Source organism: Leptodactylus fuscus, chromosome 2, assembly GCF_031893055.1.
Source record: "Leptodactylus fuscus isolate aLepFus1 chromosome 2, aLepFus1.hap2, whole genome shotgun sequence".
In the NCBI taxonomy this organism is placed as follows: domain Eukaryota; kingdom Metazoa; phylum Chordata; class Amphibia; order Anura; family Leptodactylidae; genus Leptodactylus; species Leptodactylus fuscus.
The window spans coordinates 26,539,348-26,556,767 of record NC_134266.1 but is presented as its reverse complement, the minus strand read 5'-3'; the positions used below and the strand labels follow the sequence as shown (position 1 = coordinate 26,556,767).

At 46.1% G+C, this 17,420-nt stretch overlaps 1 protein-coding gene across 3 annotated transcripts in view; it reads left to right on the top strand.

Annotated features, from left to right (window-relative positions):
• Positions 1 to 17,420, top strand: part of DSCAM (DS cell adhesion molecule) — a 338,268-nt gene that overhangs the window by 261,139 nt on the left and 59,709 nt on the right. For all 3 annotated transcript variants that reach the window (XM_075263534.1, XM_075263535.1, XM_075263532.1), the window contains one exon: positions 3,009 to 3,299. In XM_075263534.1, the coding sequence (XP_075119635.1) occupies positions 3,009 to 3,299 (291 nt within the window). The remainder of the gene's footprint in view (positions 1 to 3,008; positions 3,300 to 17,420) is intronic.

The window sequence follows — 17,420 nt, the reverse complement described above, 5'->3', positions numbered from 1 at the left end:
CACGCATAGAGGCCATTCCAGACGAAGATGGAGGCAGCACTGGAGAGTTCTCTCGCAGCATTGGGGACTGGCCTCATTGCTGAAAGAGCAATCATTTGCATACTGAAGAAAAACGGGTTTTCTACCAAACGGCGGCGCGGAGAAGACATCTAAAGGTTGGACAAGATTAGCTTTTTGTTAAGGCTATTCCTACACATTAGTGAGAAAAAATAGCATTTTAATGATAGAATCCCTTTAAACTAGGCTAGAACACCTCTCAAAGACATAGACCCATTTTTTATTTAGTTTTGAATGGCGATTTAACATACCCTTGGGTCGACAACTTTTTTCCAAAATTTCCACCATCGCTAATCGGGGTCGGAAGATCTGTCATAGATTTTTGGCTTTGACGGGATAGAAACCTATGACCCTTGTTTTGTCTGTGAAAAGTGTAAAGGAAAAGGTCTACAAGGACGATATACTGTAGTCAACATATTTGGATCTTCTGAATCTAAGATCCAGGCTCCTAATCCTTACAAGGAGGAATGTTCTTTTGAGGTTGCTGTCTTCAAAATAACCAAAGCTGGGAAAAAAACACCTGAGAAAGTACCAGATATCAGGATTATGAGCACAACTTTGAAATCATGTCAAGAGATGTTGGACCATTAGGTTTGAACTCCATTGATGATCAAAAATATAATTTTTGAAACATGGTTTCCTGCTAAAACCTTTTATGACGCCAAAATGGTGGAGGTCCAGCAGCTTGTACTTCTACTGATCCATAGAAATTTCTGCCTTCCTGATTTTACCTTCATAATAAAAAATAAGAAAAGCATCCTATTTAAGTGTCAAGAACGATTAGACTCTCCACCAGAGAAGAAGCCCTTTGAGGACAGAACTGGGGACCTCAAAAGGACAACAAGGCAAGACTTCAAGATGAGAGAAATAAGCTGAAAAGTTCCTCCATTGAGCATCTCCTGTCCTGAATCACATTTTTTTAGCCTTCCGATGAGGAACCAAGTACAGGGCAACCATCGACAAATCATTGATGAATGGTAGAAGCCATCAGAGACTAAGTCTCCACCAGAGAACAGAGCTGAGGACCATGAAGGGACATCATGGCAAGACCCAGCTCCAAGACCTTCAGGACAAGCCAAATAGTCCTGCTATGGACATCTCCCATTCCCCCCTCATGATGAGCCTAGTACAGGGCAACCATCAGCAAGTCAGTTTTACTCTTGGTCTCTAAAGATCTCCGAAATGAGAATGGATTTGCCTGACTGTAACTTTATAATGATGGATAAGATATAATACAGTGACAGCTGCAATCTCTGCGTGTCATAGTCTACTGTTACGTAATGGAGCGTGAGAGTCACCACTTTCTGGTGCTATAAATAACAGGCACCTGCCTGTTATCAGACCATGGACCATTAACTACGATTATTAAGCCAGCCATACTTATTAAACAAGAAACTTTCTTACAAGAAACTTTTGTTGTGTATATCCCTTAAACTTCAGTTTTTTCATTCCAGACACCGACCTTGAGGTCTCCTTTCTTGGTTAAGCCTAATTTGATACAGTAATTCTGTCCAAATTGACCAAAGGAAGATCTCTGGACCAATGGATGACTTAATGTGGAGGAACCAACCATACTAAGGCTCTGTTCACATCATGTTTAAGCCCTAAAGTTCAAGAATACGTTGGAAAGTTCCATGTATGGGGATCAGTGGAAGAGACTGTATATAGAGATGGAAAACCACAATTTATTAAGATCAATGGAGGCATCATGTATAGAAATCAGTGGAGATGACCATGTATGAAGATCAGGAGACAGACTCTATGTATGAAGACAAGTGGAAGAACCATATATTAAGATCATTGGAGGAACCATGTATATAGATGAGTGTAGGAGACCATGTACTATATGAAGATCAGTGGAAGAGTCTGTGTATGGATATAGGCGGAGACACAATATAATAAGAGCAACGGAGGCATCAAGTATGGAGCTCAGTGGAGGAGACCATGTATGAAGATCAGTAGAAGGAATCCACGTATGGATACCAGGGGAGGCAACATATTAAGATCATTGGAGGCATCTTGTATGGAGATGGATCAAGGAGACCATGTATGGTATGAAGATCAGTGGAAGGTTCTGTGTATGGAGATTGGAGGAGGCACCATATATGGAGTTCAGTCGAGGCTTCCACGTATGACAATCAGTGGAAAGTCTGCATATAGAGAATAAGGGATGCAACATATAGTAAGATCAGTGATGGCGTTATGTTTGGAGATCAGTGGAAGAGACTATGTATCAGTGAAGGAATCTACATATGGTAGAGAGAAATCAGTGAAGGAATCTAGGTAATGACAGAGTGTTCCACATCTAGGGAGATCAGTGTCTGTCCAAGAATATTATAAAAATGTATAGGCAAATTATGGAAAACTTAGCATCAAACACGCAAACTTTTGCTAAGCAACAGACTTTGTGTAGGTTACAAGGTTTTAAGGGGCTCTCAACTCAACGTACAGTATATCTTCTACACATTTATTGGGCAGTTAAGTGATGTCTATTGTTCCCTGATATCAGCCATGTGTAGGTGGGATGAATCTAACTGTATTGTTCATCAGGACATGCATAACATATAACATATCTGCTCCTTATGATATATTTATTGACCTGTATTTAGATTAATACAATGTACACAACTCTAGGAACTTAAAGGGGGACAGAGCCCATCTTTCAGGACTCTGATCTATTAGCAAAACAGAAGAAAGCCTACAAAAAAATTTTTTTTCCCTGGAGGACCCAGCACTGTAATACATCAAGTCTCCTGTGGGGTGCTGCAGAGAAAGTAAACTTGCTCTTAAGATGCCAAATATATTATAGCTGATTGCTCAGCAACCTTTTAACAAGACATAGACAACCCCTTGAAGTTCTTAGCAGTTCTGTGATGTGTTTTATATAAATCATTGCTTTTTATTTGGTTCCCCTGCTGACTGTTTTTTTATTCCTTTTTGTCCTGGTCTAGAGCCCCAGTTTTCAAAAGAACAAGACTTGTTTGCCAGTATTAACAGCACAAGAGTGAAACTCAATCTGAATGGTTGGAATGATGGTGGGTGCCCAATCACATCCTTTAACCTGGAGTACCGACCATTTGGCACAACAGTGTGGACCCTGGCGCAAAGGAACTCACAATCTAAGTCCTATATACTGTATGACCTGCAGGAAGCTATGTGGTACGAACTGCACATGAGAGTGTGTAACAGTGCAGGATGCTCTGAGAAACAGGCCAACTTTGCAACACTGAATTACGATGGAAGTAAGTAGTGTATGACTCCAGTATTATATAATGTTGGTAGTGTTATAGTAGTTATATTATATACTGATGGTAGTATTATAGTAGTTATATTCTTGTACATAGGAGTAGTATTATAGTACCGTATATACTCGAGTATAAGCCGAATTTTTCAGCCCAGTTTTTGTGCTGAAAAAGCCCCCCTCGGCTTATACTCGAGTCAGCAAAAAAAAAAAAAAATTATTTTTTTTTTAAATAAAAGTTCTTAATCCCTCCTTTCCCTAGAATACATACACATTAGGTATCCCTGTGTCTGACAGTGCCCTGTCTACTGAATATAGGTTATCTGCAGTGCTCCTGTTCCATCAGGAAGGGGTTAATAGGAACACTGCAGATACCCTATGTACAGCCAGGCTGAATTCCAAGTGGGGGAAAAAAAACAGTCCTCAGGCTCAGGGAAGGGGCAGACAGACAGACAACCAAAACACCCCCTCCCCAGCATCCAGCATCTACTGCACCCAAAAACTACGACCATTTTAATTTTTGAAATTTTCCAGTAGCTGCTGCATTTCCCCCCTAGGCTTATACTCGAGTCAATAAGTTTTCCTATTTTTTTGTGGTAAAATTAGGGGGGTCGGCTTATATTCGGGTCGGCTTATACTCGAGTATATACGGTAGTTATATTCTTGTACATAGGAGCAGTATTATAGTAGTTATATTCTTGTACATAGGAGTAGTATTATAGTAGTTATATTCTTGTACATAGGAGCAGTATTATAGTAGTTATATTCTTGTATATAGGAGACAGTATTATAGTAGTTATATTCTTGTACATAGGAGTAGTATTATAGTAGTTATATTCTTGTACATAGGAGGTAGTATTATAGTAGTTATATTCTTGTACATAGGAGCAGTATTATAGTAGTTATATTCTTGTGCATAGGAGCAGTATTATAGTAGTTATATTCTTGTACATAGGGGGCAGTATTATAGTAGTTATATTCTTGTACATAGGAAGTAGTATTATAGTAGTTATATTCTTGTACATAGGAGGCAGTATTATAGTAGATATATTCTCGTACATAGGGGCAGTATTATAGTAGTTATATTCTTGTATATAGAGGGTAGTATTATAGTAGTTATATTCTTGTACATAGGGGTAGTATTATAGTAGTTATATTCTTGTACATAGGGGTAGTATTATAGTAGTTATATTCTTGTACATAGGAGGTAGTATTATAGTAGTTATATTCTTGTACATAGGAGCAGTATTATAGTAGTTATATTCTTGTACATAGGAGCAGTATTATAGTAGTTATATTCTTGTACATAGGAGGCAGTATTATAGTAGATATATTCTCGTACATAGGGGCAGTATTATAGTAGTTATATTCTTGTATATAGAGGGTAGTATTATAGTAGTTATATTCTTGTACATAGGGGTAGTATTATAGTAGTTATATTCTTGTACATAGGAGCAGTATTATAGTAGTTATATTCTTGTACATAGGGGTAGTATTATAGTAGTTATATTCTTGTACATAGGAGCAGTATTATAGTAGTTATATTCTTGTACATAGGAGCAGTATTATAGTAGTTATATTCTTGTACATAGGAGGTAGTATTATAGTAGTTATATTCTTGTACATAGGAGTAGTATTATAGTAGTTATATTCTTGTACATAGGAGGCAGTATTATAGTAGTTATATTCTTGTACATAGGAGTAGTATTATAGTAGTTATATTCTTGTACATAGGGCAGTATTATAGTAGTTATATTCTTGTACATAGGGGGCAGTATTATAGTAGGTAATGCTGGACTGCTGGTTCACGGCTTCCGGACATCAACAAGAAATATTTTCATACACTGTTCAGAATATAATAAAACTGAAAGATGATTAAAAACAGGAAAAGAGTGTCATGAAGATAGATTACAAAGACAATGTTTTTCAATGATTTATCATTTACCTTGAATGTTTTCTGTATTACTCATGATGGGAATTGCACTTTAAATGTTAATAACTGATCCGGGGCGAGGAGAATAGATTTTATTTTATGAGAATTCAAAACTAAAGCTGACATATTGAAAACAGAAATCCTGTAAGTGGTCCATTATATATTAAAGAGAACTTGGCAAATTTTGGTTTATTGATGGTTTACAATGATGTGTACATAAAAAATTTACCCTGTGTTATTGCCAAGTCTGGGGAGTGTTAGAGTAATCTTATAGTTAGCTTGCTTGTGCTATGCAGTAGTGACTCCATTTTGTATCATATGTTACCTTTATCTGAACCTTTGTACTCTAAGTAGAAGAGCAAAATAAGTTGTTGTTCCATAACCTAAGACACATATCTTTTCTTAGGCGTTTATCACATTTATACAGAATTAGAGGATGTGTGTTAGGGGTGTCTGGGAAGAGGGAGTATAGCTTTTTGTCAGAGACAATTGTGGAATCGGTCAGGTCTCGGAAATACCCTCATCCTCGCATCCCTTTTTCTTAGAATTTGTATGAAATCATATCCATAAGCATATTATAAGCCAGAATTCTGCCATTACTATGATTGATTGATTTATTGTATCGTCATACTATAAAATAAACCACTCAGGGGCGGGTTCTTCGCAGAGCTCTGACCCTTGTGTACTATACACTTGGATTGTGTGTCTTTCCATTCTTTGACCCATCTCATCTGATGACATCAGTCTATGCCACGGTCTGCTTGGTAAGAACTTATTAGACTCTAACAGTTTTGGAGGCCCCAGCGAGATACGCTGCCTGTCTCCAGGGGGGAGGTTGGCCCTGAGGGGGGTTGATGCTCTGTTTGGGGAGACCACATTTGTCCTAGGTAAGTGAGGGCTATGCCCCACTGTGTATGTCTCACTTGATAGAGACTCATTCCTTTGGGGGGAGCCTTCCCTTAAGGGAGCAACAGAGCGTTTTGACCAAGTAGCTTGGCATACTCTGGTGTGTTATTTCAGCATTGTCATTTCATTTTCCATATATTAACACTTGTCAATCCTCATTCACTCCGTTCTTAGTTGGTTTGAAGAAGGTTGATTTGAGTGTTGTGTTTTGCTGCTATTTTTGTGATTGACTTGTTATTGCTGATATATTTACAACTTATTGGCTATTATTGTATGCTTTTTGCTCAGCTGCTTGACACTGCCATTTATTGTTTGTGGTCCTTTGCTTGTTTGTCTGTTTTGTCATGTCCTTTGTTCCCCTTTATGTCCGTTATATTTTGTTGTATGTGCTTGTGGCTTTGTTCTATGTTGCAATCAATGTGGATGTTTTTGTGATGCACTTATTTGGAGTATTGCATTTTGGATTTGTCTAAGGAGTCTGATATTAAGTTGATCACACTGAGGTGTGTCACAGTTACATTGTACTGTTGTGGTGTTTTTGCATTATCTGTTACGTTGTGTTCTTCTCTATGTCCGAGAATTCTACTTTGTTGTGTGACTCCTCTTCGGGATGGTTGACAATATATTGTACTGAAGGTTTTGTGCTAGTAGTAAGTGGATTGGTGATTTTTAGCATTTTTGTTGCGATTCGTGTGACTTTCAATATGAGGCGTAGATCTCATTTCCTGCTGTGGTAGTTTGATTGTGACTACTGTTCACTGCATTGTCTTTTGTTCCGTGCTAGGAGCAATTAACCTTTCCCCTGCAAAAGCAGATGCTGGTTTCTGAGCTGATTGGGTTAATTGTTCTCCTGTTGGTGTGGGCTGCTATATTCGTATACTTGTGGGTGAAAATCTGTTATCAGGCATATAACTCCTCGCTGACACCTCCTCCCTCCCAGCACGCCACTCTCACCTCATTCAGGATAGTTGCAGACATTCAGCCTGCTACGAACTGACCATAGCGGAGGAAATAGGGAGTGTAGAAAACTGCACCAGGAAAGGACGTTCTGTTTATGTGTGTTGTGTCTATCTTTCTTTCTCTGATTTTATTAAAAAAAGAAAAAGTCTGTGCTCGCCCAGCAACTGGTGCTCCGGGTGCATGCGCAGTTGTGGTAGACCTCAGGCGTATGCGCAGTGTATCAGCACATTGGATGGAATTGCTATTTTCCAAACTAAGCAATTGCTTTAGATAGCACATACAGCTCTGCTACATGCAGTAATGGGGGAAATCCTTTGGTCAATCAAAAGTTGCAGAATTTGTTCAAACTTTTTTTTTGCTCTCGGGCTCAGTTCTCATCTACATAATTATTTCAGCTTCCAGCAAAACAAAATAAACCAAACCGCAGAAATTTGGTTTACGCTATTTCTCTAGACAATCCATCAAATCACCTAATTGTATTTCATAAATGGAATTTCTGGGTCCCCGGTGGGAGCGGTGATTGGACGTCGCCCGGCGTAGCTCCAGAGCCAGCGCTGAATCTTCCGCAGTCACACACAAACAGCAGAATTTGCTTTGCTTAAATTCCATTTGGCTTTTTCTCACAATCGGCTTTGTAACTTTCCCCGCGTCCCGCTGATCTGTAAGATTTATGGCGGTGATTACTTTGTTTGATGCTGGGGACGAGCTAATGGAGATCAATGGATCTGATACTGTACAACGACTTGGGAACTGACTGCAGAGAGTACGGAGTGTGCCAGAAAGTCTCTGCTATCAGACCACCGTGTAACACGCACTTAGTCATGGAAATCCACGATGGTCAGGAAGTCTCTACTATCAGACCAACACAACACGGGATTTAGTCATGGAAATCCAGTGTGCCAGGAAGTCGCTACTATCAGACCACCGTGTAACACGGCACTTAGTCATAGAAATCCACAATGGTCAGGAAGTCTCTACTATCAGACGACCACAACATGGGACTTAGTCATGGAAATCCAGTGTGTTCGGAAGTCTCTACTATCAGACCAACACAAAATGGGACTTAGTCATGGAAATCCAGTGTGCCAGGAAGTCGCTACTATCAGACCACCATGTAACACGGCACTTAGTCATAGAAATCCACGGTGGTCAGGAAGTCTCTACTATCAGACCAACACAAAATGGGACTTAGTCATGGAAATCCAGTGTGCCAGGAAGTCGCTACTATCAGACCACCATGTAACACGGCACTTAGTCATAGAAATCCACAATGGTCAGGAAGTCTCTACTATCAGACGACCACAACATGGGACTTAGTCATGGAAATCCAGTGTGCCAGGAAGTCTCTACTAGAGATGAGCGAACACTAAAATGTTCGAGGTTCGAAATTCGATTCGAACAGCCGCTCAATGTTCGTGTGTTCGAACGGGTTTCGAACCCCATTATAGTCTATGGGGAACAGATACTCGTTAAGGGGGAAACCCAAATCCATGTCTGGAGGGTCACCAAGTCCACTATGACACCCCAGGAAATGATGCCAACACCTCTGGAATGACACTGGGACAGCAGGGGAAGCATGTCTGGGGGCATCTAACACACCAAAGACCCTCTATTACCCCAACATCACAGCCTAACAACTACACACTTTACACACTCAATACCACCTCTCTGACAGTAGGAAAACACCTTGAAACATGTGTATTTGGCACTTGCAGTGAGGAGAGCTTGTCACCAGCAGTGAATTTGGCCCTTGTAGTAAGTTGAGGTTGGCACCAACATTTGTTTTGAAAATCAGGGTGGATTGAGCCTCTAACCAGCAGAGTTTGGGCAAATTCATGGTGGAGGGAGCCTCTAAAAACCCCAGTTTGGACCAATTCATGGTGGAGGGAGACTCTAAAAACCCCAGTTTGGACCAATTCATGGTGGAGGGAGCCTCTAAAAACCCCAGTTTGGACCAATTCATGGTGGAGGGAGCCTCTAACCAGCCCAGTTTGGGCAAATTCATGGTGGAGGGAGCCTCTAACCAGCCCAGTTTGGACCAATTAATGGTGGAGGGAGCCTCTAACCAGCCCAGTTTGGACCAATTAATGGTGGAGGGAGCCTCTAACCACCCCAGTTTGGACCAATTCATGGTGGAGGGAGCCTCTAACCAGCCCAGTTTGGACCAATTCATGGTGGAGGGAGCCTCTAAAAAACCCAGTTTGGACCAATTCATGGTGGAGGGAGCCTCTAAACAGCCCAGTTTGGGCAAATTCATGGTGGAGGGAGCCTCTAACCACCCCAGTTTGGACCAATTCATGGTGGAGGGAGCCTCTAAACAGCCAAGTTTGGACCAATTCATGGTGAAGGGAGCCTCTAAAAACCCGTTTGGACCAATTCATGGTGGAGGGAGCCTCTAACCAGCCCAGTTTGGGCAAATTCATGGTGGAGGGAGCCTCTAAACAGCCCAGTTTGGGCAAATTCATGGTGGAGGGAGCCTCTAACCAGCCCAGTTTGGACCAATTCATGGTGGAGGGAGCCTCTAACCAGCCCAGTTTGGGCAAATTCATGGTGGAGGGAGCCTCTAAACAGCCCAGTTTGGGCAAATTCATGGTGGAGGGAGCCTCTAACCAGCCCAGTTTGGACCAATTAATGGTGGAGGGAGCCTCTAAACAGCCAAGTTTTGGGAAATTCATGGTGGAGGGAGCCTCTAACCAGCCCAGTTTGGACCAATTAATGGTGGAGGGAGCCTCTAAACAGCCAAGTTTGGACCAATTCATGGTGGAGGGAGCCTCTAACCAGCCCAATTTGGACCAATTAATGGTGGAGGGAGCCTCTAAACAGCCAAGTTTTGGGAAATTCATGGTGGAGGGAGCCTCTAACCAGCCCAGTGTGGGCAAATTCATGGTGGAGGGAGCCTCTAACCAGCCCAGTTTGGGCAAATTCATGGTGGAGGGAGCCTCTAAACAGCCCAGTTTGGGCAAATTCATGGTGGAGGGAGCCTCTAACCAGCCCAGTTTGGACCAATTCATGGTGGAGGGAGCCTCTAACCAGCCCAGTTTGGACCAATTCATGGTGGAGGGAGCCTCTAACCAGCCCAGTTTGGACCAATTCATGGTGGAGGGAGCCTCTAACCAGCCCAGTTTGGACCAATTCATGGTGGAGGGAGCCTCTAAACAGCCCAGTTTGGGCAAATTCATGGTGGAGGGAGCCTCTAAAAAACCCAGTTTGGACCAATTCATGGTGGAGGGAGCCTCTAATTAGCCCAGTTTGGACCAATTAATTGTGGAGGGAGCCTCTAACCAGCCCAGTTTGGACCAATTAATGGTGGAGGGAGCCTCTAACCACCCCAGTTTGGACCAATTAATGGTGGAGGGAGCCTCTAACCACCCCAGTTTGGACCAATTCATGGTGGAGGGAGCCTCTAACCAGCCCAGTTTGGACCAATTCATGGTGGAGGGAGCCTCTAAAAAACCCAGTTTGGACCAATTCATGGTGGAGGGAGCCTCTAAACAGCCCAGTTTGGGCAAATTCATGGTGGAGGGAGCCTCTAACCACCCCAGTTTGGACCAATTCATGGTGGAGGGAGCCTCTAAACAGCCAAGTTTGGACCAATTCATGGTGAAGGGAGCCTCTAAAAACCCGTTTGGACCAATTCATGGTGGAGGGAGCCTCTAACCAGCCCAGTTTGGGCAAATTCATGGTGGAGGGAGCCTCTAAACAGCCCAGTTTGGGCAAATTCATGGTGGAGGGAGCCTCTAACCAGCCCAGTTTGGACCAATTCATGGTGGAGGGAGCCTCTAACCAGCCCAGTTTGGACCAATTCATGGTGGAGGGAGCCTCTAACCAGCCCAGTTTGGACCAATTCATGGTGGAGGGAGCCTCTAACCAGCCCAGTTTGGACCAATTCATGGTGGAGGGAGCCTCTAAACAGCCCAGTTTGGGCAAATTCATGGTGGAGGGAGCCTCTAAAAAACCCAGTTTGGACCAATTCATGGTGGAGGGAGCCTCTAATTAGCCCAGTTTGGACCAATTAATTGTGGAGGGAGCCTCTAACCAGCCCAGTTTGGACCAATTAATGGTGGAGGGAGCCTCTAACCACCCCAGTTTGGACCAATTAATGGTGGAGGGAGCCTCTAACCACCCCAGTTTGGGCAAATTCATGGTGGAGGGAGCCTCTAACCAGCCCAGTTTGGACCAATTAATGGTGGAGGGAGCCTCTAAACAGCCAAGTTTTGGGAAATTCATGGTGGAGGGAGCCTCTAACCAGCCCAGTTTGGACCAATTCATGGTGGAGGGAGCCTCTAAACAGCCCAGTTTGGGCAAATTCATGGTGGAGGGAGCCTCTAAACAGCCCAGTTTGGGCAAATTCATGGTGGAGGGAGCCTCTAACCAGCCCAGTTTGGACCAATTAATGGTGGAGGGAGCCTCTAAACAGCCAAGTTTTGGGAAATTCATGGTGGAGGGAGCCTCTAACCAGCCCAGTTTGGACCAATTAATGGTGGAGGGAGCCTCTAACCACCCCAGTTTGGACCAATTCATGGTGGAGGGAGCCTCTAAACAGCCAAGTTTGGACCAATTCATGGTGGAGGGAGCCTCTAAAAACCCCAGTTTGGACCAATTCATGGTGGAGGGAGCCTCTAACCAGCCCAGTTTGGGCAAATTCATGGTGGAGGGAGCCTCTAAAAAACCCAGTTTGGACCAATTCATGGTGGAGGGAGCCTCTAATTAGCCCAGTTTGGACCAATTAATTGTGGAGGGAGCCTCTAACCAGCCCAGTTTGGACCAATTAATGGTGGAGGGAGCCTCTAACCACCCCAGTTTGGACCAATTAATGGTGGAGGGAGCCTCTAACCTGCCCAGTTTGGACCAATTAATGGTGGAGGGAGCCTCTAACCACCCCAGTTTGGACCAATTCATGGTGGAGGGAGCCTCTAACCAGCCCAGTTTGGACCAATTCATGGTGGAGGGAGCCTCTAATTAGCCCAGTTTGGACCAATTAATTGTGGAGGGAGCCTCTAACCAGCCCAGTTTGGACCAATTAATGGTGGAGGGAGCCTCTAACCACCCCAGTTTGGGCAAATTCATGGTGGAGGGAGCCTCTAACCAGCCCAGTTTGGACCAATTAATGGTGGAGGGAGCCTCTAAACAGCCAAGTTTTGGGAAATTCATGGTGGAGGGAGCCTCTAACCAGCCCAGTTTGGACCAATTCATGGTGGAGGGAGCCTCTAAACAGCCCAGTTTGGGCAAATTCATGGTGGAGGGAGCCTCTAAAAACCCCAGTTTGGACCAATTCATGGTGGAGGGAGCCTCTAATTAGCCCAGTTTGGACCAATTAATTGTGGAGGGAGCCTCTAACCAGCCCAGTTTGGACCAATTAATGGTGGAGGGAGCCTCTAACCACCCCAGTTTGGACCAATTAATGGTGGAGGGAGCCTCTAACCACCCCAGTTTGGGCAAATTCATGGTGGAGGGAGCCTCTAACCAGCCCAGTTTGGACCAATTAATGGTGGAGGGAGCCTCTAAACAGCCAAGTTTTGGGAAATTCATGGTGGAGGGAGCCTCTAACCAGCCCAGTTTGGACCAATTAATGGTGGAGGGAGCCTCTAACCACCCCAGTTTGGACCAATTCATGGTGGAGGGAGCCTCTAAACAGCCAAGTTTGGACCAATTCATGGTGGAGGGAGCCTCTAAAAACCCCAGTTTGGACCAATTCATGGTGGAGGGAGCCTCTAACCAGCCCAGTTTGGGCAAATTCATGGTGGAGGGAGCCTCTAAAAAACCCAGTTTGGACCAATTCATGGTGGAGGGAGCCTCTAATTAGCCCAGTTTGGACCAATTAATTGTGGAGGGAGCCTCTAACCAGCCCAGTTTGGACCAATTAATGGTGGAGGGAGCCTCTAACCACCCCAGTTTGGACCAATTAATGGTGGAGGGAGCCTCTAACCTGCCCAGTTTGGACCAATTAATGGTGGAGGGAGCCTCTAACCACCCCAGTTTGGACCAATTCATGGTGGAGGGAGCCTCTAACCAGCCCAGTTTGGACCAATTCATGGTGGAGGGAGCCTCTAATTAGCCCAGTTTGGACCAATTAATTGTGGAGGGAGCCTCTAACCAGCCCAGTTTGGACCAATTAATGGTGGAGGGAGCCTCTAACCACCCCAGTTTGGGCAAATTCATGGTGGAGGGAGCCTCTAACCAGCCCAGTTTGGACCAATTAATGGTGGAGGGAGCCTCTAAACAGCCAAGTTTTGGGAAATTCATGGTGGAGGGAGCCTCTAACCAGCCCAGTTTGGACCAATTCATGGTGGAGGGAGCCTCTAACCAGCCCAGTTTGGACCAATTCATGGTGGAGGGAGCCTCTAAAAACCCCAGTTTGGACCAATTCATGGTGGAGGGAGCCTCTAAACAGCCCAGTTTGGGCAAATTCATGGTGGAGGGAGCCTCTAACCAGCAGAGTTGGTGGAAATCAGGGTGGAGGGAGCCTAGTATTAGCAGAATTGTGCAACGCTTATGGTGGATGAGTATGAGGATGCGGAGGAATTGGAGAGGTTGAGTACAGACATGGAGTTTCATGTTGGGGTGCTTTACACAGGTGGGCACAAAAATGACGGCTCTACCCAGTGGTGGTTCATTTTTATCAAAGTGAGCCGGTCGGCACTCTCAGCTGACAGACGGGTGCGCTTGTCAGTGATGATGCCACCGGCTGCACTGAACACCCTCTCAGATAGGACGCTGGCGGCAGGACAGGACAGCACCTCCAAGGCATATAGGGCAAGTTCAAGCCACAGGTCCAACTTCGACACCCAATACGTGTAGGGCACAGAGGGGTCGGAGAGGACAGGGCTGTGGTCGGAAAGGTATTCCCGCAACATGCGCCTATACTTCTCACGCCTGGTGACACTAGGACCCTCCGTGGCGGCACTTTGGCGAGGGGGTGCCATCAAGGTGTCCCAGACCTTAGACAGTGTGCCCCTCGTTTGTGTGGACCGGTGAGAACTTGGTTGCCTACTGGAGGAACTGCCCTCCCTGCCGCCAACGTCACATGCTGGAAACATCTCCATCATATTCTGCACCAATTGCCTGTGGCAAGCATTGATGCGATTGGCCCTCCCCTCTACCGGAATAAAAGACGAGATGTTGTTTTTATACCGGGGGTCAAGGATAGCAAAGATCCAGTACTGGTTGTCCTCCATGATTTTGACAATACGCTTGTCGGTTGTAAAGCACCCCAACATGAACTCAGCCATGTCTGCCACAGTGTTAGTTGGCATGACTCCTCTGGCCCCACCGGAAAGTTCAATCTCCATTTCCTCCTCATCCTCCATGTCTACCCATCCGCGCTGCAACAATGGGACGATTCGAAGTTGCCCGGAAGCCTCCTGTATCACCATCACATCATCGGACAACTCTTCTTCCTCCTCCTCCTCCTCCTCCTCCTCCATTAAACGCAGTGAAGCGGACAGATGTGTGGACCTACTCTCCAGCTGTGACGGATCGGATGCTATCCCTAACTCCTCTGTGTGATCTGAGTTATCCCTGATGTCAATCAGGGATTCTCTCAGAACACACAAGAGCGGGATTGTAAGGCTCACCATCGCATCCTCAGAGCTCACCCTCCTTGTGGACTCCTCAAAGACCCGTAGGATGTCACAAAGGTCTCTCATCCATGGCCACTCATGGATGTGAAACTGAGGCAGCTGACTTTGTGGCACCCTAGGGTTTTGTAGCTGGTATTCCATCAAAGGTCTCTGCTGCTCAACCACTCTATTCAACATCTGAAACGTTGAGTTCCAGCGTGTGGGGACGTCGCACAAAAGCCGGTGTTGTGGCACATGCAGGCGTTGCTGGAGAGATTTTAAGCTAGCAGCGGCTACTGTCGACTTGCGAAAGTGGGCGCACATGCGCCGCACTTTCACCAGTAGCTCTGGAACATTGGGGTAGCTCTTTAGGAAACGTTGCACCACTAGGTTGAAGACGTGGGCCAGGCATGGAACATGTTGGAGTCCGGCAAGCTCCAGAGCTGCTACCAGGTTCCGGCCGTTATCACAAACGACCATGCCTGGGCCCAGGTGCAGCGGCTCAAACCATATTGCCGTCTCATCGAGGAGGGCATCCCTCACCTCGGAGGCAGTGTGCTGTCTGTCCCCCAAGCTGATCAGCTTCAGCACAGCCTGCTGACGTCTACCAACGCCAGTGCTGCAACGTTTCCAACTCGTAGCTGGGGTCAATCTAACAGCGGAGGAGGAGGCGGTGGCGGAGGAGGAGGCGGTGGCGGAGGAGGAGGCGGTAGAGGAGGAGGAGGAGGGGGGTGTTCTTCTCGTGTCCCTGCCAGGAATGTTAGGCGGGGAGACGAGGTACACCGGGCCAGTTTGGGAAGCAGTCCCAGCCTCAACTACATTCACCCAGTGTGCCGTCAGTGAAATGTAGCGTCCCTGTCCGCATGCACTTGTCCACGCGTCGGTGGTCAAGTGGACCTTTGTGCAAAGCGCGGAACTAAGGGCCCGCCTGATGTTGAGTGACACGTGCTGGTGCAAGGCGGGGACGGCACACCGGGAGAAGTAGTGACGGCTAGGGACGGCATAGCGAGGTGCCGCAGTTGCCATCAGGTCCAGGAAGGCGGGAGTTTCAACAAGCCGGAACGCCAACATCTCCTGGGCCAGCAGTTTAGCGATGTTGGCGTTCAAGGCTTGCGCGTGTGGGTGGTTAGCAGTGTATTTCTGCCGCCGCTCCAATGTCTGAGAGATGGTGGGTTGTTGTAAAGAAACGCCTGATGGTGCCTTTGATGGTGCAGGAGAAGGAGATAAGACAGGACCAGGGGAGGATGAGGTAGAAGTCAACAAAGTGGCGGAGGCAGATGAAGTGGTGTCCTGGCTCGTCCTCTGGAGTGCATCGCCAGCACAGTCAGCAGTGGCAGTGGCAGAGGCAGAGGCAGAGGCAGTGGCAGTGGCGTGAACGGCAGGCGGCCTTTGTCCTGCCGTTGCTGCCTGCCACTGATTCCAGTGCTTGGATTCCAAATGACGGCGCATTGAAGTGGTGGACAGGTTGCTCTTCTCAGAGCCCCTAATCAATTTCGAGAGGCAAATTGTGCAGACAACACTATATCTGTCCTCGGCGCATTCCTTGAAAAAACTCCACACCTTCGAGAAACGTGCCCTCGAGGTGGGAGTTTTTCGGGGCTGGGTACGAACTGGAACATCTTGGGAGATTCCGGGTGTGGCCTGGCTTCGCCTAAGCTGCTGACCTCTGCCTCTGCCTCTAGCTACCCTTTTTGGTGCTGCACCTGCCTCAACATCCACACTACTTTCCCCGCTTGACATCCCCCCTGTCCAGGTCGGGTCAGTGTCCTCATCATCCACCACTTCCTCTTCCAACTCCTGTCTCATCTCCTCCTCCCGCACAATGCGCCGGTCAACTGGATGCCCTGACGGCAACTGCGTCACATCATCGTCGATGAGGGTGGGTTGCTGGTCATCCACCACCAAATCGAACGGAGATGGAGGAGACTCTAGTGTTTGAGCATCTGGACACAAATGCTCCTCTGTTAGGTTCGTGGAATCGTGACGTGGAGAGGCAGGTTGAGGGACAATGAAAGGAGCGGAGAACAGCTCTGGGGAGCAGGGACAGTTTGGGTTATTGTTCTGTAAAGCTTCGGAATTTTGGGAGGAAGGAAGACAAGACTGTTGGGTAATAGGAGGAGAGGAGGCAGAGTCTGACTGGCTGCTGGACAATGTGCTGTAAGCGTTCTCTGACAGCCATTGCAAGACCTGTTCCTGGTTCTCGGGCCTACTAAGGTTTGTACCCTGCAGTTTAGTTAATGTGGCAAGCAACCCTGGCACTGTGGAGTGGCGCAATGCTTGCTGCCCCACAGGAGTAGGCACGGGACGCCCTGTGGCTTCACTGCTACCTTGCTCCCCAGAACCATTCCCCCGACCTCGCCCACGGCCTCGTCCACGTCCCTTTCCGGGAGCCTTGCGCATTTTGAATTCCTAGTTAGAAATTGGCACTGTATACCAGTAGTAAAAATTGTGGGTGCACGTAACCCCAATATATTCTTTGAATTCCCAGTCAGAAACTGGCACTATATGGCAGTAGCAAGAAATGAGGGTATTTGTATTCCCAATATACTCTTTGAATTCCCAGTCAGACAATGGCACTGTATACCAGTAGTAAAAATTGTGGGTGCACGTAACCCCAATATATTCTTTGAATTACCAGTCAGAAACTGGCACTATATGGCAGTAGCAAGAAATGAGGGTATTTGTATTCCCAATATATTCTTTGAATTCCCAGTCAGACAATGGCACTGTATACCAGTAGTAAAAATTGTGGGTGCACGTAACC